Consider the following 25,175-nt stretch of genomic DNA (forward strand, 5'->3'; position numbering starts at 1 on the left):
TCCAATTTTCTACATACATAAAATACCTTATGGATAGTGTGAGCAGCAGTCTGCAATTTTTCATTGATGGTGCTGTAGTGTACAGGAAATTGTTGTCTTCAAGTGACTGTAGGAAGATACGACCCGGGACAACTGGGAAAAACCCAGGAATTTTTTCATCCAGGAGAAAAACGGGAAAAACTCAGGAATTTTTTAGAATTCCAGGAATTTTTCATTGTTTTAGTTTTTTGTAAAATTTTTGTAATTTTGACTGGTAAGAACCGATACTCTAACAAATATATTTCCGTATCCCGCTACTGCAGAATAGAACTTCAACAATAAAACATAATGAGAGAAAAAAATGAAAATAACTTAAATTTCAAAGGAAATGCGCCATATACAGTGACGACACACAGTGCTCATGCAAGCATGTGCCAACAGCAAAATGTGTCAAAGGCTTTAGGAAGACTGTGCAATGCTTCATAACAACAAATTACCTCCGATGAGCATGAAGTCAAAACTGTTTACATTAGATTCGTTTTAGCAGTTACGAGCGGGCTCATTTGCATGCGCAGTTGAGTCGCCTTTGAGTATTAGAGTCTCCTGCTTCTGGCTGCAGGAATGTGGCTGTTGGCTGTGCAAGCAGTCACAGAAGGCAGCTAGATGCTACCGGGAAAAGGGGACACCAAATTCATATTCTTGAGGGAAAATAAACTTGTTTCACAAAGCACTTAGCGTCCAGCGCACGTTAGTCTATCAATTATTCATATGATTTTGAAACACATCCCTGTTGGTTTTGAACATTTTTGAACACTTTTTAAGTTGATTTCTGAATGAATCATAAGTTGATTTTTGAATGCGTGCATAGTGTACGTGATGTCTCTGTCAGGAGAATCCTCATTGCATCTAGAAATAAACTTTCCTCAGACAAAAGGGGACGGGGCTATTCAAGCTGAGCAGAGTAAAGCCGAACTCTGTCTGATTATGTGGTTGGCTGGGTTTGCGAATGATCATTGTTGATATAATTACTAGCGAAATCCATAGATTCAGACTACCAGAATGGAAATAAATGAGTAACAGGAATAACAGATGAGAAAGATTACGTATTATCTTCTCGGTGTATCCAAGAAAATGAAATTTTGACAGAAAATTTTTGGCCAGATCGCTACACTAGTAGGGACCAGTTGTCAGCCGCTTAAGTTATATTCTGGAAGTAATGCTGAAAACGTGTTGTACGAACATGTAACAACGCCTAACCGGAGAATAATCGCGGGATAACTGAACCTGTGATTCTGCCAGGGTTAGTGAGTTAATCGGCGAACAAATTTTGACAATGGCAGGAATAGCTACAGAATTGGTGATGACAAGATTGTTTGTTAGAATGAGGAAGGAGAAGAAACAGGGACAACACACAAATTATGGGAGAATAAGACAATTCCAAATTTATATAAAAATTTCGTAATACTACTTTTCGATCTCATGCTTGAGGCACTGGTGCATATAATGAAACATGAAACTATTTCCTAACATAAAGCATTTTGCTTGTAGTAGGCCTAATAGGCATTTGATATTGGTACTTCATGAATTATATTCTGTCATGTTATAAAAATGACCATTTGTGCCAAAACAGTCTCGTTTATTAGATGTGTATTACAAAATTGTTGCAATATTAGAAAGGCCTATTTTGTTTTATCTAGCAGACAGTGACAAAATAGATGTAATGAGATCAAGAAACCACACCAATCTTGGGTATTATTTGTATTGAGAGCTTTTTCAGTATTAGATAATGACATTTCGATTTTTCATGTAGCAAAATGTTTGATGAACTTTGATGAAGTAATAGATCCTTTTGCAGAAAGGAAATCATGCCATGTAAAGGTTTAGCAAGATTAGAGAGAAAAAAATGCTAGGTGTTAAGAATTGAAGAAATGTGTACTTTCTTGCTTAGCTCTTGTCTTTATTGGTTTTATGTATCCTATATTTAATTCTATGTAACACAAAACAGCAAGTTGTTAGCTAATAGGCAATAAAGAGTGCAAATTTTCTGAAGAGTTCTTGTTGTCCTGATTACAAATAATCCCATTTGCTATTAATTACAAAAGTATACACGTTTCGGTACCACAGAGCGAAATACAGTGACGTGCGAGGGAAGAATGCTGTCTGAAGAGACGTGGCATGGCACTTTGGCACACTTATGACCAAAATACATGTCTTACATTTCCTCGAACACATATGTTTTATGTTTCAGACTTTTCAGAAAGATGTACGCTACAAGAGAAACATAGTTTTGAAAATTCGATTTTTTTTGTATTGACCCGGTTAGCAAATATTGTAGATCCGGGGCTGATGCGCAGAGCAGTCTGAGTTATAGTGAGTAGTCTCCACATGACCCGTGTTTACATGTAGTGATTTTGCTGTTTCCCCTTCGTTTACTCTCACGTCAAATGAAAACAAAATGGATATCTGTTACCGGTAGCTATCAAGTGAATTAAAATACATTCACATAATTACAGAAGGCTAAAATATGTTATTAGTTTCAGATTTGATTTGATTTCCAACTTTACTGACAGTGAAGTTATTTTTGTCTGCTTGCTAAAGAAATTTGTCTTTTATTAACCTTTTCTGCAGAGGCAGTCAATGTATTTGAAACGAAATGTTTAATTCCACAGAACTGGCTAGTTTCAACTGTTCACTGCATTTAAAGTGCATGTTTTCATCTTCTAGCAGGTGTGGCATTATGCCATAACAAAGAACCAAACATGATGTAGTACAGTACTGGTGCTCCAAGAAAATTTAAATTCCGAAACCCACACTGAAAAACTTAATATCAGGTCGAGGTCTACTTCATTGGGAATCTGGACATACGAATGTGCACTTTAAGTAGGCTATGCATTTTAAATGTGCACATTTGAGCATGGTTCACGAAATTCTGATGCTCTTGGAGTATCCTGTGATGTCTTGTTTCTTTTATGACATAATGTATGATCTTTCAATGTTTTACACGTACGTACATATGAGCTTCCTACGTCATGGTAGCTGTGCAAGGGCGGTGTCGCCTGTTATCTGTGCTCTCTGGCAACTGCTGAAACGAACCTATTTCTAACAGGTCGTGGGAAAATATTGTGAATGGTGGTTTGAAAGGCACTACTTTCAAAGTAAATATCCTTTTACGTAAGTTGAACTATGTGTGAGAATCTACCATGAATTTCTTAAATCACAGAGCATTTGACTGTAATTTAAAAGTCAACTCTTTGATGATGAGCCATTTAGAAGAATTTCTAACCCCAAAGATCAGACATTTATGTCACTATTAAAAATTTTACTGGCACATTTGTGTGATATATCTTAAAGTGTAACAAGCGCAAAAAAGATCAACATCATATGCAAAAGCTTAGCTTCTCTTGCAGCTTATTAACCTTAGAGACCAATATTATATGTGAACACTTTGCTTTTCTTGTAGCAACACTATGTATACTAATTTAAACTATTAACTTTTCCTCTTTGTGTGTTCGTGCTACTAATCAGCAATGTTGCTGTCAGCTGACTATATCACATGTCCTTTGCTCTGAATACCCGCTGCCATCGGCTGGTGAGATCATGTGATATGAGCTATAACTGGCTTACAGAAGTGCATCACAATCTCGATTTCAATGATTCAGAAAGCAACATGTGGTGCTTGATGGAATTCCAATGTATACTTTTGTAATACAAAATTATGCAGTGTACATGTTGTTGCACATCAAAGATATTTCCAAAATGTGTCTTTTTCCCTGAGTTTTGATTGATAAGTTCTGCAGGGAAAATATAATGTCACTTAACACAGAAAAAGTGTGTTTTCACCCGGGAGAACGTGTATTTTTAGCCGGGAAATCCGGGAAAAATCCGCGCGCGCCCACACACACACACACACACACACACACACACACACACACACACACACACACTCTCTCTCTCTCTCTCTCTCTCTCTCTCTCTCTCTCTCTCTCTCTCTCTCTCTCTCCCCCCCCCCCCCCCTCTCCCCCCTTCTCCCCTCCCCCCACATACCTGCTTCCTTCACTATTCCTTGATGCCTCAGGATGTGTTCTATCAACTGACTCCTTCTTTTAATCAAATTGTGACATTAATTTCTTTTATGTTATTCAATCTACTCATCTAATCTGCAGAATTCTGGAGCACCACATTTCAAAAGCTTCTATTCTCTTCTTAACTGACTTGCTTATTGTCCATATTTCACTTACATACATGTATGCATGCTCTTGATATGTTTTGATCTTACTGTTAGCCAGCTTTATCTGTGCCTTTCTCCCTACATTGTGTATTTGAACATCTGTGAAAAGCTGTCTCACAAATTTCTCTGATATTAAGATCTGCAAGGGCCTAAAGAACAAATTTTCATTGCTGTAGAAATGCTCACTGGCTACACTGATGCCCATTTCTTCATAAAAGCTGGAGGCTCTTGAATGAACTTCCCACAAAACCTCATGTTCCACTGGCCACAGATTTTTCAATTTTCTGCAGATAAATATGTGTTTGTGTGTTCTAACTATTCTCATCATATTTTTAATTTACCTGACTTGCATAAGAGGGACATCATTCTACATTTTAAAGTCTCAGTGAGGTTTCTGGGCCTCATTTTTTTCTCCAAATTACCATGGTTACCACACCTGAGGCACTCTTGCATATGCTTTTAGTACATTGCTTTATGACACCTTAACTGAGCACCAGAACTCAGTAGCTGTATTTATGGATGGGTCTAAACAGGGGGACTCCATTACTTGCTCTCTTGCTTTCCCTGATCGTATTCTCAAGATCCGACTGCCTCAAGACTTTACTGCCTTCTATGTGGAATTATATGCGATCTCAAAGGCACTGGGGCAGATAAGACATGTTTTGAGTGTTAAATTCCTTGTTTGTTCTGATTCCCTGAGTGCCCTTAACTCTCTACAACACTTGTACCCAGCAGATAAAGTAATCCAGAATATCCAGGATGCCCTCCTTGTACTACAAATGCTGGGGAAAGAGGTTTCTTTCTGCTGGGTGCCAAATCATATGGGTGTTGCGGGGAATGAAATGGCAGATGTAGCAGCCAAGGAGGCATGTCAGTGTGCTAAATTAGTTCAATCCACCATCCACCTGCATGCTCTCACCTTGCTGTTGAGGTATAGAGTCATGCATCAGTGGGAAGAAGAATGGCTGGAAGTGGTAGATAATATGGTGCACCTCATTAAGTCCACAACACAACTGTTCTACATCTACATCTACATAGATACTCCACAAGCCACCGTATGGTGCATGGCGTAGGGTACCCTGTACCAGTACTAGTCATTTCTTTTCCTGCTCTACTCACAAATAGAGCAAGGGAAAAATGACTATCTATATGCCTCTGTATGAGCCCTAATTTGTTGTATCTTTTCTTTGTGGTGCCTATGCGCAGTGTATGTTGGCAACAGTAGAATCATCTGGCGATCAGCTTCAAATGCAAATTTTATAAATTTTCTCAATAGCGCTTCTCAAAAAGAAAGCTGCCTTCCCACCAGGGATTCCCATTTGAGTTCTCGAAACATCTTCATAACATTTACATATTGTTTGAACCTGCTGGTAACAAATCTAGCAGCCTGTCTCTGAATTGCTTCAATATCTTCCTTCAATCTGACATGGTACATATCCCAAACACTGACCTTCCCTAGCACAGTTCTCACATGCTTGTTCCATCTCATATCACTTTGCAGTGTTACACCCAGATATTTAAACAGTGGCTGTGTCAAGCAGGACGCTAATAATGCTGTATCCAAACATTACAGGTTTGATCTTCCTACTCATCTGCATCAACTTACATTTTTCCACATTTGGGGCTAGCTGCCTTTCATCACACTAACTGGAAATTCTGTCTAAGTCATGTTGTATCTTCCTACAGTCACTCAACTTCGACACCTTACTGTACACCATGGCTTCATCAGCAAACAATTGCAGATTGATGCTCACCCTGTCAGCCAAATTATTTATGTATAAAGAGAACAACAGCGGTCCTATCACACTTTTCTGGGGCACTCCTGACCATACTCTTGTCTCTGATGAACCTTTGCCATCGAGGACAACGTACTGGATTCCATTATTTAAGAAATCTTCAGGCTACTCGCATATCGTGAACTTATTACATATGCTCGTAACAACTTGGAGTGGGGCACTATGTCAGATATAGAAATAAGGAATCTGCATGTTGCCCTTCATCCATAGTTTGCAGTACATCATGTGGGAAAAGAACAAGCTGAGTTTCACATGAGTGATGCTTTCATGGACATAAGCTTTTCAGTCTCAAGAAAGTTTGTTTGTTATATTCAGAATGCGAATGTGTTCAAGGATTCTGCAGCAAACACAAGTTAAGGATATTGGTCTGTAACTTTGCAGGTCTGTTGTTTTACCCTCTTATATACTGTAATCATTACACTCTCTTCCAGTCGCTTGGGACTGGGTGAGGGATTCACAATAAATGCAAGCTAGGTAAGGGACCAATGCTGTAGAGTATTCTTTGTAAAATTGAACTGGGATTCCATCTGGACCTGGTGATTTATTTGCTTTCAAATCTTTCAGTTGTTTCTTTATGCCAGGATACTTATTATTATGTCGTTCATATGGTAGTCTGTCTGATGGTCAAATGATGGTATTTTTGTAAGATTCTCATGTCTGAACAATGTCTTGAATCTGAAATTTAAAACTTTACTTTCGTTTTTCTATCTTCAGCTGACACACCATACTGGTCAACAAGGGACTGAATAGATGCCTTACACCTGCTAAGTGATGTTATGTAAGACCAGAATTTTCTCAGGTTCTCTGCCAGATCTTTTGCTCAGGTGTGACAGAGGTAGTTGTTGTATGCTGTGTGCATAGGTATTTTCACAGATGCATGAATCTCGACTAACCTCCACTTGTCGTCATTTGTGTGTTCCCTTTTGAACTGAGAGTGTAACAGCCTTTGCTTCCTCAGCATCCTCTGAATTTCATTATTGAATCATGGTGGGCCTTTTCCATCCTTTATCCATTTACTAGGCACATAACTCCCCAGACCATGATGTACAATCTGCTTAAACTTTGGTCATAAATCCTCTACATCCATCTTACTGGAACTAAGTGATGCCAATTCATGGTCTAAGTCTGGTGCTAATAGCAGCTTATCTGCTGTGTCTAGCAGGAACACTCTCTTAGCCTCCTTGACTGGTTTATTAAATTTTGTAATCATAGTAATCGCTAATCCCCATTTATATACTCACGTTGTTGATAAGGTCATTCTATACTCACATTGTCGATAAGGTCTGGCCTGTTTGTATCTAAAAGGTCTAAACTATTTCCATTGTGTGTGTCTGCTGCCAAGCTAGCTGTTCAAGACATTTTCCAGAAAACATGTTCAGAAGCATTTCTCATCACTGTCTGTTTGTACCACACACTATGAATCCACAGGCATCCCAGTCTATACTCAGTACGTTAAAGTCGCCTCCAACTAGTATTGCATGATCTGAATATTTACACACCACTGACCATAAACTTTCTATGAATGACTCTAGAACTGTCACAGCAGAATTGGGTGGCCAGTAAAAATATCCAACAATTAACTTTTTTCAATTACACGTGTTATACATGACCTGATAACTTCAGTGTCACACTCAACTTCAAACTCAAAAGAGAAAATATTTTTGTCAATTGCAATAAACACTCCCCCTCCTATGACCTCTAATCTGTCTTTTCGATTTATGTTCCATGACTTGCTAAATATCTCAGAGCTTTCCACTTTGAGTATGAGCCATCTCTGGGTCCCAAGAGTAATTTGAGGGTGAGAACTTTTCTGGAGGGCAGTAAATTTGGGGACACTATGAGGATTACTCTGACAGTTTACTGATAAAATTATGACAGGTGAAGTGTCTTTATTCTGAACACCGTTTGACTTCTATTCTGTACACAGTTTGACTTCCCTTGCTGCATGTCAACTGGAAAGTGATTATCAGGGCACCTCAAACTACTGCCTAGCCTCAAAAATCCTCATGTGCAGACCACAAGCACTCTGCTTCCCGAGTAGCAGCTTCCTTTGTGTAGTGCACCCCTGACCTATCAAGGGGAGTCCTACACATCCCAAAAAGATAATGGTCAAGAAATCTGCAGCCAAGACCATCACAGAGTCCACAAAGCCTTTCATTGAGACCCTCCACTTGGCCTTAAACCAAAGGACACTGATCAACTCTGGGAATGATGCAGCAAATTGGGAGCTCTGCTTGCAGCCCATGTGCGAGGCCAGCAGTCTTCACCACCTCTGCCAGCTACTTGTATGAACTGAGGGTTGCCACAGAACCCATGCGACGGGCATCATGGGTGCCGACGTGAGCCATAACTTGCAGACAACTGCACCCTGCATGGTCAATCTGCCTGAGGGTTTCCATAAGTGCATAAGTGCCTAACATAGGAGCTCCCAATAACTAGTAAACCCTCCTCCCCCCATCGCCCCATGTGCCTGCTCGGATCCTGCCGAAGGAGCAGCCACCTGTCAACCCACAGGGTGAATGGGTGAGGCCAGGTGGCCAATCTTCACATTGGCCCCCCACCTTGAGCGATGCAAATGTGTTACTATTCGCCACTCACCCTGTTGTGAGTGCAGATCCACCATGACGGGTGCACTAGGAGGTGCCTCAGAAGCAGAGCCCATAGCCAAAACAAGTGACATCTGAGGTGTCCCATGTGACACACCAGATTCTCTGCCACTGCTGTACCTCGAGGCAGCAGCCTGAAGGTGACTGACCATAGCCAAACCATAGAATGTGAGAGTTATACACCTCCTTCCAGCCACACACGTGGGATGAGGTTCTCCTTACTCCTTTTCTCATAAGTCACAGCCTTCTGATGCACGGCTTCTTGCTCCAATGAGAGGACCCTCCAGTGTGTGGTCTTATGGCATACAGATCACAGTGCACCACATTTTACTAGACTGTGTTTTATTTTCAGACCAAAGGGTGGAAGCTCATTTGCTGTCTATCTTATCTGACAATCAGATAATCCCACTTGTGCCATTTTTTGTGTGTTATCAGGGTGGCTGGTTGATCTATGGTTTTGGTGAGTGATCAGATAGGTGCATAGTGCTGAGAATCTTTTAGTTTTCCTCTATTCTTTGTTGTGTTTTGATAGTTTTTGTACATCTCCTGATTGGTGGCATTGTTTTTCATGCCATGAGAGAGTGTGACTGAGCAGGTGACAGAGTGAGTTAGTTAGTTAGTTACGTGTTCCATTGATCAATAGCACGTAAAAACCATTATGATATGTGGAACGTGTCAAATGCACAAGAAATGCACACGCACAGGAAACAAGGTTTTTTTTACATTATAGAGTTATACCTAAATATTTCTATTATCTATCCCATTCCCTTAAGTGGTACAAAATGCATATATTATATCTCCAGATTTATTTACTCATATTCAAGAGTTCATCTATGGTATAGGAGGAGTTGTCAAGGAGGCATGATTTCAAGTTGTTTTTGAAACTATTACTGCTGTCTGTCAGACATTTTATTTCATCTGGTAATTTATCAAAAAGTTTTATAGCAGCATATTTTACCCCTTTCTGTGCCAGATAGGTTAAGTAAAGGATAGTGTAGGTCTTTCATTTTTATGGTATTGTAAGCATGAATGTCGCCGTTGATTTTAAACTGGTCCATGTTGTTGAGAAAAAATTTCATTACTGAGTAAATGTACTGTGAAGCAGTTGTAAGAATTCCTAACCTTTTAAACAGATGCCTACAAGATGTGAGGCTATGAACCCCACACATTATTCTAACCACTTTCTTTTGAGCAGTGAATACTTTTTCTCTAAATATTGAGTTACCCCAAAATATTATCCCGTATGACATCGAAGAGTGAAAGTATGCAAAGTATGTTAGCTTACTAATTTCTATATCCTCAAAATTGGCAATTATTCTGATTGCAAAAGTTGCTGAACCTAGTCACTTTAGGAGATCCAAAATATGACTTTTCCAATTAAGATTCTCACCTATATGTACACCCAAAAACTTAGTATGCTCTACCCTGGCTACTGACTTCTGTTAATGTGTTATGTTTATTGAAGGAATTATACTTTTTGCAGCAGTAAATTGGATGTGCTGTGTTTTTTCAAAGTTCAGAGCAAGCCCATTCACAGAAAACAAATTAATAACTTTTCCAGAGACCTTATTTGTATCATTTTCTATCAGACTTTCTTTTACTCGTTTAATAATTATGCTTGTATCATCAGCAAACAATGTCAGTTCAGCATCTTGTTTCACATAAGAAGGGATGGCATTCACATATATCAAGAACAGGAGGGGACCATGATCGAACCTTGTGGAGCACCTAATGTAATTTCACCCCAGTAAGATGAAGTGGCAAACTGCTTTGAATCACTTGAAGCATATAAAGAGACTTTTTGCTTCCTGTTCTGTAGATATGACTTAAACCACTCATATGCTGTTCCATTTATACCATAGAATTGTAATTTCTCTTACATAATGTCATGGTTCACACAATCAAATGCTTTGGATAAGTCACAGACTAATCCTACTGGTGACATTTTACTATTTAAAGACTCTATTACGTGGACAGTGAAATTGTATATTGCTGTCTCAGTGGAACAACATTTCTGAAATCTGAACTGTGATTTACTAAGTATCCCATAACTGTTGAGATGGCTAACCACTCTTGAGTACACTACTTTCTCAAAAATTTTTGAAAATGCTGTAAGCAAGGATACTGACCAGTAATGATTGACATCTGTGGTTTCCCCCTTTTTGTAGAGAGGCCTGACAATTGCATATTTTAACCTGTGTGGAAAAATACCCTCAGTCAGTGATGCATTACATATGTGACTCAAAACATCAGATATAATTCCTCTACATTGTTTTAATAACTTGTTAGAGTGAGTGTGATTTTATCTCAGTTTGTCTTTTAGTTCTCTGATTGCATTTTCTAAGTTTTAAGAACATTTGTTTCAACTGTTCAACTGATCTACATATTGGCACTGATAACCTTGAGTGGTTGATTGCCCCTAAACACTTGCTCCCCCCCCCCCCCCCTCCCCTCCTCACCCTCCTACACACACACACACACACACACACCACACCACCACCACCACCACCACCACCACCACCACCACTACCACCCCCACCCCCACCCCACCTCACCCTCCCCCCCCCCCCCCCCCCTCACATTCCATGGATTCAGCATTCCAGTCTGTAAAATGGATGCTGAGAATTGCAGAATCATTAAAAGTGGTCTTACATTAAATCAGTAAGTGGATCAAAACAGCATATCCAGACACTCTGGGATGATAATGGTATTGAAACAGAGGATGACACACATAAAGCTGAAATACTAAACACCTTTTTCCAAAGCTGTTTCACAGAGGAAGAATACACTGCAGTTCCTTCTCTAAATCACCACATCAACGAAAAAATGGCTGACATTGAAATAAGTGTCCAAGGAATAGAAAAGCAACTGAAATCACTCAACAGAGGAAAGTCCACTGGACCTGATGGGATACCAATTCGATTCTATACAGAGTACGTGAAAGAACTTGTCCCCCTTCTAACAGCCTTGTACCACAAGTCTCTAGAGGAACAGAAGGTTCCAAATGATTGGAAAAGAGCACAGGTAGTCCCAGTTTTCAAGAAGGGTCGTCGAGCAGATGCACAAAATTGTAGACCTATATCTCTGATATCGATCTGTTGTAGAATTTTAGAACATGTTTTTTGCTCACGTATCATGTCATTTCTGGAAACCCAGAATCTACTCTGTAGGAATCAACATGGATTCCGGAAAAAGCGGTTCTGTGAGACCCAACTCACTTTATTTGTTCATGAGACCCAGAAAATATTAGATACAGGCTCCCAGGTAGATGTTATTTTCCTTGACTTCCGGAAGGCGTTCGATACAGTTCCACACTGTCGCCTGATAAACAAAGTAAGAGCCTACAGAATATCAGAGCAGCTGTGTGGCTGAATTGAAGAGTTTTTGGCGGACAGAACACAGCATGTTGTTCTCAATGGAGAGACATCTACAGACTTTAAAGTGACCTCTGGCGTGCCACAGGGGAGTCTTATGGGATCATTGCTTTTCACAATATATATAAATGACCTGGTAGATAGTGTCGGAAGTTCCATGTGGCTTTTTGCGGATGATGCTGTAGTGCTGTAGTATACAGAGAAGTTGCAGCATTAGAAAATTGCAGTGAAATGCAGGAAGATCTGCAGCGGATAGGCACTTGTTGCACGGAGTGGCGACTGACCTTTAACATAGACAAATGTAATGTATTGCAAATACATAGAAAGAAGGATCCTTTATTGTATGATTATATGATAGCAGAACAAACACTGGTAGCAGTTACTGCTGTATAATATCTGGGAGTATGCGTATGGAACGATTTGAAGTGGAATGATCATATAAAATTAATTGTTGGGAAGGCGGGTGCCAGGTTGAGATTCATTTGGAGAGTCCTTAGAAAATGTAGTCCATCAACAAAAGAGGTGGCTTACAAAACACTCGTTCGACATATACTTGAGTATTGCTCATCAGTGTGGGATCCGTACCAGGTCGGGTTGACAGTGGAGATAGAGAAGATCCAAAGAAGAGCGGCACGTTTCGTCACAGGGTTATTTGGTAAGCGTGGTAGCATTGCAGAGATGTTTAGCAAACTCGAGTGGCAGACTCTGCAAGAGAGGCGCTCTGCATCACAGTGTAGCTTGCTGTCCAGGTTTCGAGAGGGTGCGTTTCTGGATGAGGTATCAAATATATTGCTTCCCCCTACTTATACCTCCTGAGGAGATCACGAATGTAAAATTAGAGAGATTTGATCGTGCACAGAGGCTTTCCGGCAGTCATTCTTCCCGCAAACCATACGCGAGTGGAACAAGAAAGGGAGGTAATGACAGTGGCACGTAAAGTGCCCTCCGCCACACACCGTTGGGTGGCTTGCAGAGTATAAATGTAGATGTAGATGTAGAACCTCATCATCAAACCAAAAGTTGACGCTCACAGTAACAATGTCCATTTCATAAATTTTACAGTGATGAAGTTTCTGACAGGTTGCCATGAAATGTTGCTGAAAGTAACACATTCTTCATTGGAGGTCTGGGAGACAACCATTTTCTGCAAGACACATCATGGGAGACCACAGTTTGTGATGTTTTTTTTACAATTTTTAGATACATTGCCAAATCTGCTGCCAAACTATGTAGATGGAAGGCAAATATCAACTATGAAACACAAAACTGTTAGATAAAACTTCAAATTTATAGACTTAACCAAACAAGCCAGAGAACGTGCTTAATGAAAATGATGATAATGAGGACTTTGAAGTATGGGATAGGCCATAACACACACACACACACACACACACACACACACACACACACACACACACACACTGTCCTAAATGTGAAAATTTTGGGAATTAACATTAATAATAACAATCCTTGATATTAATTAAAATTTCATAACATAAAGTGGGTTCGTAATTTTTTATAGGAACTGGTGATTTGCATACAAGTTTGTTTTTCATGAATGTCTATTTTCCTCATAACTATGTGTCGGTGCTTTGGGCTCTCGTCATTCTCAGTGCCGCAGTTCTATTAGATATTAACAAATTCCTCTTTTTCAGAAATGTTTTTCCAGTCTCTGTTTTATATCCTCTGTACTTCAACCATCATCACTTATTTCACTGCTCAAACAGTGAAACTCATCTGCTTGATTTAATGTCTCTTTTCCTAGTCTAATTCCCTTAGCATTGCCTGATTTAGTTAAACTAAATTCCATTATCCTAGTTTTATATTTTTTTATGTTTATCTTATAATCTCTTTTGAAGATGTTACACATTGTTTTCAATGGCTCTTCCAAGTTCTTTGATGTGTCTGAAAGAATTACAAGCAAAGCTTAAAGTTTTATTTTTCCTCTCTGGACATTAATTATGCTGCATCATCCCAACAAGAAACAGCAAGGGCAAAGGCACCACAGGCACAAAAATGCGAGTTGGTGCCATTGCCAAGGAGACTCCCCACCTGTACGAGTTCCACCAGCGCCATGGGTGGCACTGAGGATGAAGATATTGACTTCAACTTGGCCAATTGCCAGCCAAGTACAATCTACCAGTGACCAGACAATAGACAGAAACCTACTTGGAAGAAGACAGAAGAGTAGCTCTCACCCACTTGGTTATCGATCATCGCCCAGGGCTGACTTAGACAGGGAATGTCGTTTAGTGAACTCTTAAAAGTAAACAGACACTTGTAAATTGTGTTTGCTATGTACTGAAAAGTTTACCTATGATTTTTTTGCGCTTAGCTATTGAGGGGCTTTTTCATGTTATATTACATGCAGCATTGCAGACTTTATTTTTCAACAAACCACAAAGATAAAGAGACCTTTTTAACTCATTTGTGTGACTATGTTACTAATTTGTTGGAGTGTTGTAAAACCTTCATTCACCTCCCCTGTTACCTGACCCTGGGGCATAACTGTGTAATAATGGTAGGGAGAAATTGTCTTAGTGGTGTACTGCACTAGAAGCCACTCCATAAACTCACAAACTCGTCCTACTGCAACAACAGTGGCAACTCAGCCTCGACAGCAGTGGCAACAAGGCCTTTACAAAATTGACAAAGAGATGGCAGCTTCCCAAGCCAGAAGCAGTGGCAACAGCGGCTGGCATGACTTTTGCTTCAAATTTAAAGTGTTCTTATTTACCTTATTTCTTCTGCACAATTGTGACCTTTTTTTTAAAAAAAATAGTTGTGGTAGCATGTCATATACATCACACCTTTTGCTTTTATGTTATTGCTAATAAACTAGTTAAGATGTCAACCCCACCCACTACCCACCCACAATTTATAATTCATTATTGCATGATGCAACTTTCATCTATGCTACTTTTGTAAACCTTTGTTGCCAGTTTTGTAAAGGCCTTGTTGCTACTTCTGTGGAGGCCGAGTTGCCACTGTTGTTACAGTAGGCTGAGTTTGTGAGTTTGTGAAATGGCTTCTGGTGTAGTACACCACTAAGACAATTTCTCCTGCCCACTATTTCACAGTTATGTCCCACAGTCAAGTAACAGGATAGGAGACTGGAGGTTATACAACACTCCAACAAATTAGTAACAAAGTCACACAAATGAGTTAAAAATGTTTACTTGTCTTTGTGACTTGTTGAATAATGAAGTCTGCAACACTGTATGTAATATAACACAAAAAAGGCCCTCAATGGTTAAGTGCAAGTAATCATCGGTAAACTACTCAGGACATAACATATGCAATTCACAACAACTGTTTGTTCACTTCTAAGACTTCACTAAATGATGTTCCCTGTCTAAGTCAACCCTGGATGATGATCTACAATGAAGTGGGCAAGAGCTGCTCTTCGTCTTCTGAGTAGGCTTCTGTCCATTGACGTCTGGTCATTGGGAGATTGTACTTGGCCGGCAATTGGCCAAGGCGAAGTCAATGTCTCCATCCTCAGCACTGCCCGCGGCACTGGTGGAACTCGCGCAAGTGGGGAGTCTCTATGGCATTGGAACCAGCTCACATCTTTGTGCCTGTGGTGCTTTTGCCCTGGCTGTGTCTTGTTTGGATGACACAGAAAATTACATTTCCAAATGTCTCCTTGGCTCCCTTCACAGATTGCTCAGTGCACATACTGAATAACATCAGGATAGGCAACAACACTGCCTGACTCTCTTCTTAACTATGTTTTCCCTTTTGTGTCCTTCAACTTTAATAATTGCTGTCTGGTTCCTGCACAAGTTGTAAATAACCTTTCAGTCCATGTATTTTATCCCTGTTACCTTCAAAATTTCAAAGAGTGTGTTCAGTCAACATTGTCAAAATCAATCTGTAAATTTACAAATGCTATGAATGTAGATTTCCTATTCTTCAACCTATTTTCTAAGATCAGCCATAGGGCTAGTACTGCCCCTGTGTTCCTGTATTTCTCTGGAACCCAAGCTGATCTTTGGCAGTGATGACCTCTAAAAGTGTTTCCGTGCTTCTATAAAAAAAAAAAAAGTGTCAGTATTTTGCAACAATGACGTACTAAACTAATAGTTTGGTAATATTCAGACTTGTCAGTAGCTGACTTCTCTGAAACTGAAATCATTACATTCTTCTTAAAGTGTGAGGATATTTGAACACTCTCGTATATATTGCTCACCATGTGGAATAGTTTTGTCATGACTGGCCCTCACAAAGATTTTGATAGTTACTAGGCAATGTTCACCATTTCACGGGCCTTGTTTTAACTTAGATTTTTCAGTATTCTCTCAAATTCTTCTCATGGAATTATATCTAATTTTCAATTAATTTCTCCTTGATTTGCATAATTTTATCTTGTTGTACATTTCTATTTACAGCAGTTTTATATAATACTTCCAAATCGCAGCTTTCCATTCTTTGCTTCATGCTGGCTGGCCATTTTGACTCTTGATGTTCATAGAGTTGCTTGCCTTTTTCTCCAAAAGGTGCTTTAATTTCCTAGTAGGTAACATTTACCTTCACACTAGTCACACATGCTTCTACAGCCTTGCATTTGTCCTCTAGCCATACCTATTTAGCCATTTTGCTCTTTGTGTCAGTCTCATTTTTTTCTTTTTAAACGTCTGTATTCCTTTTGCATGCTTCATTAGCTGCATTTTTATATTTTTTTTCTTTAGAGAATTAAATTCAATATTTTCTTTGTTATTCAAGGACTTCTATTAGGCCCTGTGTTAATCCTCTGCTGCCTTCACTGTTTCATATCTCAAAGCTGCCCCCTTCATCTTCAATTGCATTTCATTCCCCTGCTTCCATCAAACACTGCCTAATGCTCATTCTGAAACTGTTAACAAGCTCTGGTCCTTTCAGTTTATCCAGGGTCCCTTCTCTGTAAATTCCTATCTTTTTTTTAAATTTTTTCAGATTTAATCTGCAGTTTATAACCAATGAATTGTGGTCAGAGTCCACATTTGCCCCGGGAAAAGACTTACTGGTTAAAATCTGGTTTCGAAATCTTTGTTTCAACACTATATAATTAGTCTAAATATTTCCATTGTCCCCACATCTCTACCACATATACAACCTTCTTTCACGATTCTTAAACCAAGTGTTAACCATGATTAAATTATGCTGTGTGCAAAATTCTATAAGACAGCTTACTCTTTCAGTCTTGTCCTCAGTCCATGTTCTCATATCATTTTTCCTGCATAGGATTTTAGTCATCCATTACAATTAAGGTTTCATCTCCCTTCTACTATCTCCAGAATTTCTTGTAGGTCATCACGCATTCTTTCAACCTCTTCGCCATCTAAGGAGGTATCTGGTATATAAACTTGTACTACTGTGGTGGGTGTGGGTTTCATCTCTATCTTGGCTGTGATAATTTGTTCACTTTGCTGTTAACAGTAACGTACCTATATTCCTATTTTCTGACTCATTCTTAGGCCTACCTCTGTCTCATCCCTGTCTGATTTCATGTAGATAATCCTGTCCTGACCTGGCCAAATCAATTTCTTTTTTTAAATTCTCTATACTAACTACTTGATTAAGGGATCTAACTCCTGCACTGGGAGCAGTAGTATGCCAGTTTTGTTTTCCCTAATGACAACATCCTCCTGAGTAGTGCCTGCCCATGGATACAAATGAGAGACTATTTTACTTCTGGAATATTTTACTGAAGTGGATGCCATCATCATTAAGCCATCATTAAGGTGCATGCCTTTAGGTAAAAGAATGATGGCTGTAGTTTTCCCTTGCTTTCAGCCACTCACAGTACCAGTGCAATAAAGTCATATTGACTAATGTTACAAGGCCGGTTAGTCTGGTCTCTCAGGTACTCCTCCATTGTGGTTGCCTCTACAGCATGGCTATTGATACTGTTGAGGCATGCAACCCACCCACCTCTACAAGGTCCATAGTTCAAGGAGGGTTGCCATTAATAGCTGAGATTAATTACAGACATTACCATGGTGTTCTACCAGTTAACTAATATCATATTAATGTATTCTCATTTTCAGCTGCAGGAATGGATGTAGCCTTTTGTAACTGGGCTACCAGATATATGAGTAACTGAGCTACCAGATATATGATTCATAACTGTGCATATTCAGCTTTTCATGATGTATCTAATAATCTAATTAAATTTTAGGCATGCAGCCATGCAGCTTTTATCTCTTCCACCAATATTTCGGCTGTGTATTTTCCAGCTGTCCTCTGAGTGAGCCAAGAGACTGACAGTACAGCTCCAAGAGCAGTAGTACATGCTCCACTGTGTAGTCACTGGACACTGTGTATGCAAGTCCACACCTCAGATGCCGGTCAGCAGCAAAAGCTGAACATTGTATCTACATGCCTCATGTGGCAGGCAGAGAAAGTGTTCAAATGGTCAAGTTCTTTATCTATGTATCTACAGTGGTGACAACACTGGTGACATCTACGTGATTTACTTATTGAAAGTGCTGGATTCCATAGCTTGTCCAAGTTAAAATGACTATTGCAATTTATTAAATGTTCTGTTGTTCAAATCTCCTTAACTTCTTAAGCATTGGGTCCCAAAACGATGAGGTGGGAGCTAAAATCTTCATCTCATGAGGTCTATAGAGTGGCACATATCTATGAAACATTCTATCAGTGATGACTTGTCTGGCTGGACCATGTGGGTGTACTGTTGAAGTTTAGTGCCTCTTTCATGAACAGTTCATGATGTTTGACCAATATATCAGCTGCCACAAGTTCCAAAAGGAATCTGGTACCTGTCAATCTTTTAAAGCAACCAGGTATCCTTTAGAGATGCAAGTAGGGCAGGATGGCAGAAGATCACTTTGACATGGTGTTCTCAAGGATCTAGCAAAAATCTGAAGAAAGTTGATGGTACATTAGAACATGCTGTATATTGCAAACCCATGCACACAAATCTATATTTAAATACCAGCACTTGGAATCACCCTTCACAAAGTGCTGGTGTCCTTAAGACTTTGGAATCTGGCTCTTGGTATAGCTGAACTGTAGAGAGGTTACCACAGTGTTACTGCCACTAAAGATGAATTGTACAGAGGTTGCCACAGTGTTGTTGCCACTGAAGATACTTAGAGAAAGGATTCATAATTTAAACACACTCTCCCCCTACTATAGTGGCACACAATGTGCAAGATGTACAATTGTGTTACTGTCCAGCATCGGTAATGCCACCATAATGGAGCATATAAAACCACTCTTAAACACTGTGTCATCAGTGTCTTTGCTCATTTCAAAAATGGCCAGAAAGTAGATGACCAAAATAACAGTGAAACATCTGAAATTAGCATAGCCACATGTGTGAAACTTAAGGGCTGGATCATAATTGACCATAAGGTATCAGGAGGAGTTTCTCTGGTATGAAAAGAAAGCCATATATGCATACCACATATCATCCCCTCTATGTTAAATCAGTGAATATGCATTATACTAGTTATGAGATACACAGGATTGAATGTTTCACAAAGTCTTCAAACTAAACTATAGTAATTAAAGAAATTGATTTGTGTGATTTATTGTTACCATATGTACAAATGTTAAGATATGAGATTCATAATCATATCTCCCACCTCTTGGAGGGGGGAGGGTTATAACTTTGCGTTCATCGTTCTGAATTACCAAGGCATACTGAATTTTCATCTACATACTGTAAGTAAATCAGACATATCAGATACTAATTCCAGTTTTTATTGCTTCAAAGTAATCAAGAGAAACTACTAACTATAGACTGAATCAGCAATAAAACTGTAAACAAAAATCAAATTCACAGAAACATTTAATCTCCATCAGTATCTAGTTCAGGCAATGTGTCGCACACAGTTTGAGTGCTCAAGAAATGGCAGTAATATTCATGATATTCCCATGTAATTATCTGCTTCTCACACATTGAAAGCAGAACCTTGAGTTTTGCTGCTATTATCAGAAGTTTTTTCGTGTATTCCTTTTGATGAGTCATTTGCTGAAGGTTCTTTCTTTCTTGTTAAAGTTACTTCTCTAAAGCTGTCTTCAAATTCTATCTTATAAAACACTGTAGGAGGTTTCCTTCTTTTGTAGTTGAAGAGGCAACATTTGTGCATTAGAATTTTAGGGTTATTATCTGGTCGTTTTTAAAATTTAGGTACTCATCATACAACATACTGCAGGCGATGAAAGGATGAAAGTTCCTCCTGCAATTTTGAATGGTTTGTTTCAATCCTTCAGAGTGGTACATCAGCTAGTACTTACTTTTTTTCTCTGTCATGAAATGAGTAAAGTTACACACCATTTCTGTGTCACCTGTTTCAAAAAAATGTGTATTCAGTTGACTGTAAGTTTGGATGATTCTTGCACAGAGTGACAGACATAAACACAAAGGCAGACTTCTTCAGCTGAACCCCTCAGACAACTGGTATTATTCTTACTTTTGTAATTTCTATTAGCACCATGATGTAGTCATAGACACATGTTGCAGTTTCCATTGATCCTCTCATTCCACAAGTTACTAGTGCCATCTTGATTTCTCAGATTATGTGTGGTCAAATTATACACTGCCAGGTTTCCTCATATTGACTATTTGTTAGCATGGAGTATTTGAGGTATTCAACACAGCTTGTTGATAAAAATTTACACCCACATCAATTGGGTTGTTCTGTGGTGTCATTTTTCTCTGCAAATACTTGTCTTGATTGTCTTGCTTCAACAGCTTCCCATTCTTGGGCAGTGAATTAAATGTGGTACATTTGCAATACAGATCTTCCTTCAGTCTAAAGAATCCTAAATTTTGTACTCATGGAATATTTTATGGGGTTTTGGAAGATATGCTGGCTTTCAGTTGCCTTCATTTTCAGTTTTATAGTAATTATACATTAATGTGATATTTAGGCTTGAATTGAGGTACCTTCTTGCAGCTGAATGGAAAGATAACTCAGAATGTTCCATCTTATGTGTACAATCATCATCATTCTCCAACAGTTTGTTATATTGTTTATGTCTGCCAGGTTCATCTTGATCAGCAGTACCATCACAGACTTTTGTACATATTTTGTGCAGTCTTATTGCAGCTATGCTGTAGGAATGCATTTTTGCCCAATAATAATGTGGTGTATAATGAACTGAGCTCTTAAATGAACAGCTGAAATGTTATCAACACATTGTTACCTGTGAAGTGACATAAATAATGATGAGATATGTGATTGTAATCACATGTAAGAAAATTTGTAAGCATATCTGATCAATGTATGCAGCACATTCATGTTTGAAAAATGCTGTGGGAGCTTGTAACAGAGTACCAAAATCTTGGATGTGGTTTATTCACTGTTGTGGCATTGCAATTTGTTTTTTTACTGAAGCAACTCATTCAAGGTTTTTCTATGATAAAGGACTCAAAGAATGCAACTTGCCAATACATATATATCAAAATTGCTTTTTTCACACATTTGCGGTTTTTGCACAAGAGACACAATATACCCTACTATCCAAGTGTCTACCTCCTGTGTATAGTCCACACTTGACGTATTAGGGAGGTCCTCCACTTGATAGGGGAGGCCAAGAAATCTGTGTATGTGATTGTTGCAGAATGGTCTGAGGCCTCTGGTTTCATCTCTCCACCTGATTAAAAACTAGAGAACCACTGTCAGTTGTGGGAATTATGATTCTTCCACCACATATGTGAAGTTATTCGTCCTTACTACTATAGCCAGCCATCTGAAGTAACTAAGAGTGGCCTCTGAACCCAGGCAGCAGTGATGTGGGTATGAGCCATAAATTGCAGCGAACTGCACAGATTGTAGGCAGTAGCTGCCAGCAGGGCCTTCCTTATAACTTGAAGGTCCAGTATTAAACTTGCAGATTGTTTGTCTACCCACCTTTCTCTGATCATCACCATTCTCTGGCTGATGTTAGCTCTCTCTGTGACCAGCTTGTCCAGACTTTTAGGGAAGAATGCCCTCAATCCTAATAGCTCTTCTTCTAACACACATCTTTCATGATGGCAATGATGGTACAATGAGAGAAGTTCAGGCATAAACAGGGGCATATCAACTGCTGTTTTTCCTGTTAGTAATCCACAGATGAACAAAGATGCCAGTAATATATGCTGGTGTGCCAGGTAGCTAGATGTTAGGCAGTATTAATTTATTTTAATTCACTGCTAACCCTTATTAGCAAACATTTGTGCTCGTAATAATATTGTATAGTAGTGTTTTGCAGTTTGTAGCAATAATCTCAGTTTTGACTATATAAAATCACATTTTCAATTGTTTCCTCCATCTGTCACCTCTGCTTTCAAAGAAACATGGGTGCATTTTTGTTTTGTATGCTATCTAGCATGAGACAGTAGTCCATGTGCAAGGCCATTACTGCTCATATCCATTCATAACACATATATGAAGTGCCAAATTATAATGCATACATACTATATACCCTCCATAACATACAGTGCATTTGCTTGTGGAGCACAGGAGTAGTTCAATAAACATTTGGTTGAAGAGCTAACAGAATTATAATCCTATTAGTCTATTTCATTAATCTTATGACTGTTGTGCTGTGTTGCAATTGTCATATCCAGTTAACTGTTGTAACATAATTTTTTATCAACCAAAGAGGTAAAGAGTTACTGTATTACCACAATTCAGCCTATAGTACTCACTGCCTTTTAATTTTAACAGTGATTATTTCGTTAAATGACATAATGTTTTTATGATGACACAAGAATTATATGAGATTCAGACTGTATACTTCAGAGTTCACCAATTCCAACGAAGTTGGACTAAACAATTTAGCTCATAGGTGTAGAATGTCCATTTTCATTTAATTGGTTTAAATTTCCACAAGTTAGTGCTGTTTTAGCACTAATCATTTCAGCTTAAAACACTAATTTCCTAAGTTTGTAAATATAAATTATTTAAGATGTGTAGTTTAACATGCATACAAAATAGAACTGCTGTGACCTGCTTTGGCATTCATCCAGAATATTAATTTTTGCTACTTCCTTTTTTCATTATTTAATAACATAATTTTCTGTAACTGCATTAACTCAGACAAAGCATTTTCTGTGGAAAAATAAATGGTTAGAACAATCTGCTCTATTAGAGACTGGACATTCTTTAGACATGTTCAAAAAAGCAGTGGAATTATTTCTAATTTCTGTCTACAATAATTTCTCTTCGTGGTGTTGTATTTTAAGAATATAAGCTGCAGTTTAACACACTTACTTTGTTGCAGTGGCTATGTGAAATTACAACATGGGCAGTCCCGAACTTTTGTTGTAACACATCCAATGGATGTTGGACCCATTCGCAAAGTGGAGTTTTACTGGCAGTATGATATGGATGTCCTGCAGCCACGATCTCTCTGTTTCTTTTGGTGTAATGATCATCTATATGTGTCAAAAATAGAGGTTGCAGAAGTGGATATCAATAACAGGAAGTAAGTATGAGCCAATCTAAAAGTATCCTTACATATGGACATACACATATTTGGCTTGTAGAGGTATGCAGTACCCATGTAATGACTGTTTCCATTGTAGTTTTTGTTATGACAGTAATCATATTCTATGTTCGTGATCTCTACAGACCAGATGTAATTGTGTCTGTGTGATCACTAAAGACAAGACACTGCTCTACATAGTATATGTCAATAATTGTATCTGTGTCTTTATGATGAAAAGCATTGTAAGGTGCTTGCTGAGGGTACGTTTTGCTATGCCACATATTAATATTTCATTCTATTCCAGTCACAGTTGCAATATTTTGTGAAATGTTACTAATCAAATTTTATTTTAATGCTCCTATAGGAATGCCATGTAGCTGGTGAGGGCTACTTGCAGATTCCACCCAGATAGACTGTAACTGGAATTTTCTAGAGAGATTTCTGAGAGATATTATCCACCTTTGTTTGAGAGACCTCACATTAGGACATTTCAGAAATGCTGTGACCCTCACTTGAGGGTTTAAAATACTCTTTTGTTTACATTCAGTGTCCCTTCCTAGGCATAACTGCTGTGGGTCATACACAATAAAATAGTGCTCCAGTGTAGGTCATACAAGCACTCCATGACCAATATCACTCATTGAGCAATTGCAGTTACCCAGTAATTATCAAATATAATAGTAATGCTCCTATCACCTCTCCCTTGAGAGCTCCTCATCTAAGCCTTGAAGGTTCGAGGCATGTTGACCAGCTGTTGTGTTGTCCTCTGCCTTGTCAGCAACATATGGGTGCAGTATGGAGGGGCATGTGGTTGGCGTATTGATTTTCTGACTGTTTTGCCCTTTCCAGACTGTAGACACTATTTTTCTTTCAAATAGCTTCTCAACTAGTACCAGGAGGCTGAGTGCATCATATACCAGTGCCCCCACCAAAATCTTTGGCAGCACCAGAACTCAAAACCAGGTCCTCTGCATGGCATCCATCTAAACTAACCATTCAGCTATGGAGACAGACACCCTTCCCTTAGTATCATGCAAAATTCTATGTGTGTCAGCCTAGGGTTCTGCATCCACTATAAAGTGCCTCATGCTCTGTAATAAATACTGTAGGCGCCCCGGTGGTCCCGGTTGCCTATTGTGGACTGGAAGCTGAGCGGTGACCTCTTCAGTTGTCAGGATGCTAGGAAATGACTGTGGACGCATCAGAAACACCAAAGAAACATTATTAATTCATGACACCTTTATTCCTGCTGAGTACAATGTGGCCCACGTAACACAGGCTGGCTGAGCTTGGTGATATCAACGACCTTCCCCGAGTCCTTGATGACTCGGGGCAATGGCACCAGCTCCAGCCCGCACCAGTTTTGCTAGCGCAGCGCCGCGTGCTGTGACGTAGTGGTGGAATGCCCTTACTGTGGCCGCTCGTGGCTGGCTGGCCGGCTCGGCAGCGGACAGCAGGCCGCTGCACCCCTGCGTGATGACACATTCTGATACATGTGCAATCCTCTTACCTCTTGGCTAACCTACTGCCTCTGGCTCTCAGCATAGGCCACGAAACTTTGACAATATTCCACGTTTCCAACTCTTTACTATTCTGTGACACTACAATACTCTTTGTATCTTAATGTACACTGATGGAAAAAAATCTCAACATCAAGAAATAATTAATGCAGAGTAATGAAATTTTGGGACTGTAATTATCTAGGTAACATATTTAAATGATTAATGTTACAAGATCACAGGTTAATGTAAGCACA

General features: G+C 39.1%; 1 protein-coding gene across 1 annotated transcript in view; it reads left to right on the top strand.

Annotated features, from left to right (window-relative positions):
* LOC124721976 (pancreatic triacylglycerol lipase-like) overlaps positions 1-25,175 on the top strand; it is a 451,439-nt gene that overhangs the window by 416,314 nt on the left and 9,950 nt on the right. The window contains exon 11 of the mRNA XM_047247144.1: positions 23,213-23,416. Coding sequence (XP_047103100.1) covers positions 23,213-23,416 — 204 coding nt within the window. The remainder of the gene's footprint in view (positions 1-23,212; positions 23,417-25,175) is intronic.

The sequence above is a fragment of the Schistocerca piceifrons genome, chromosome X (genome assembly GCF_021461385.2).
Source record: "Schistocerca piceifrons isolate TAMUIC-IGC-003096 chromosome X, iqSchPice1.1, whole genome shotgun sequence".
In the NCBI taxonomy this organism is placed as follows: Eukaryota; Metazoa; Arthropoda; class Insecta; order Orthoptera; family Acrididae; genus Schistocerca; species Schistocerca piceifrons.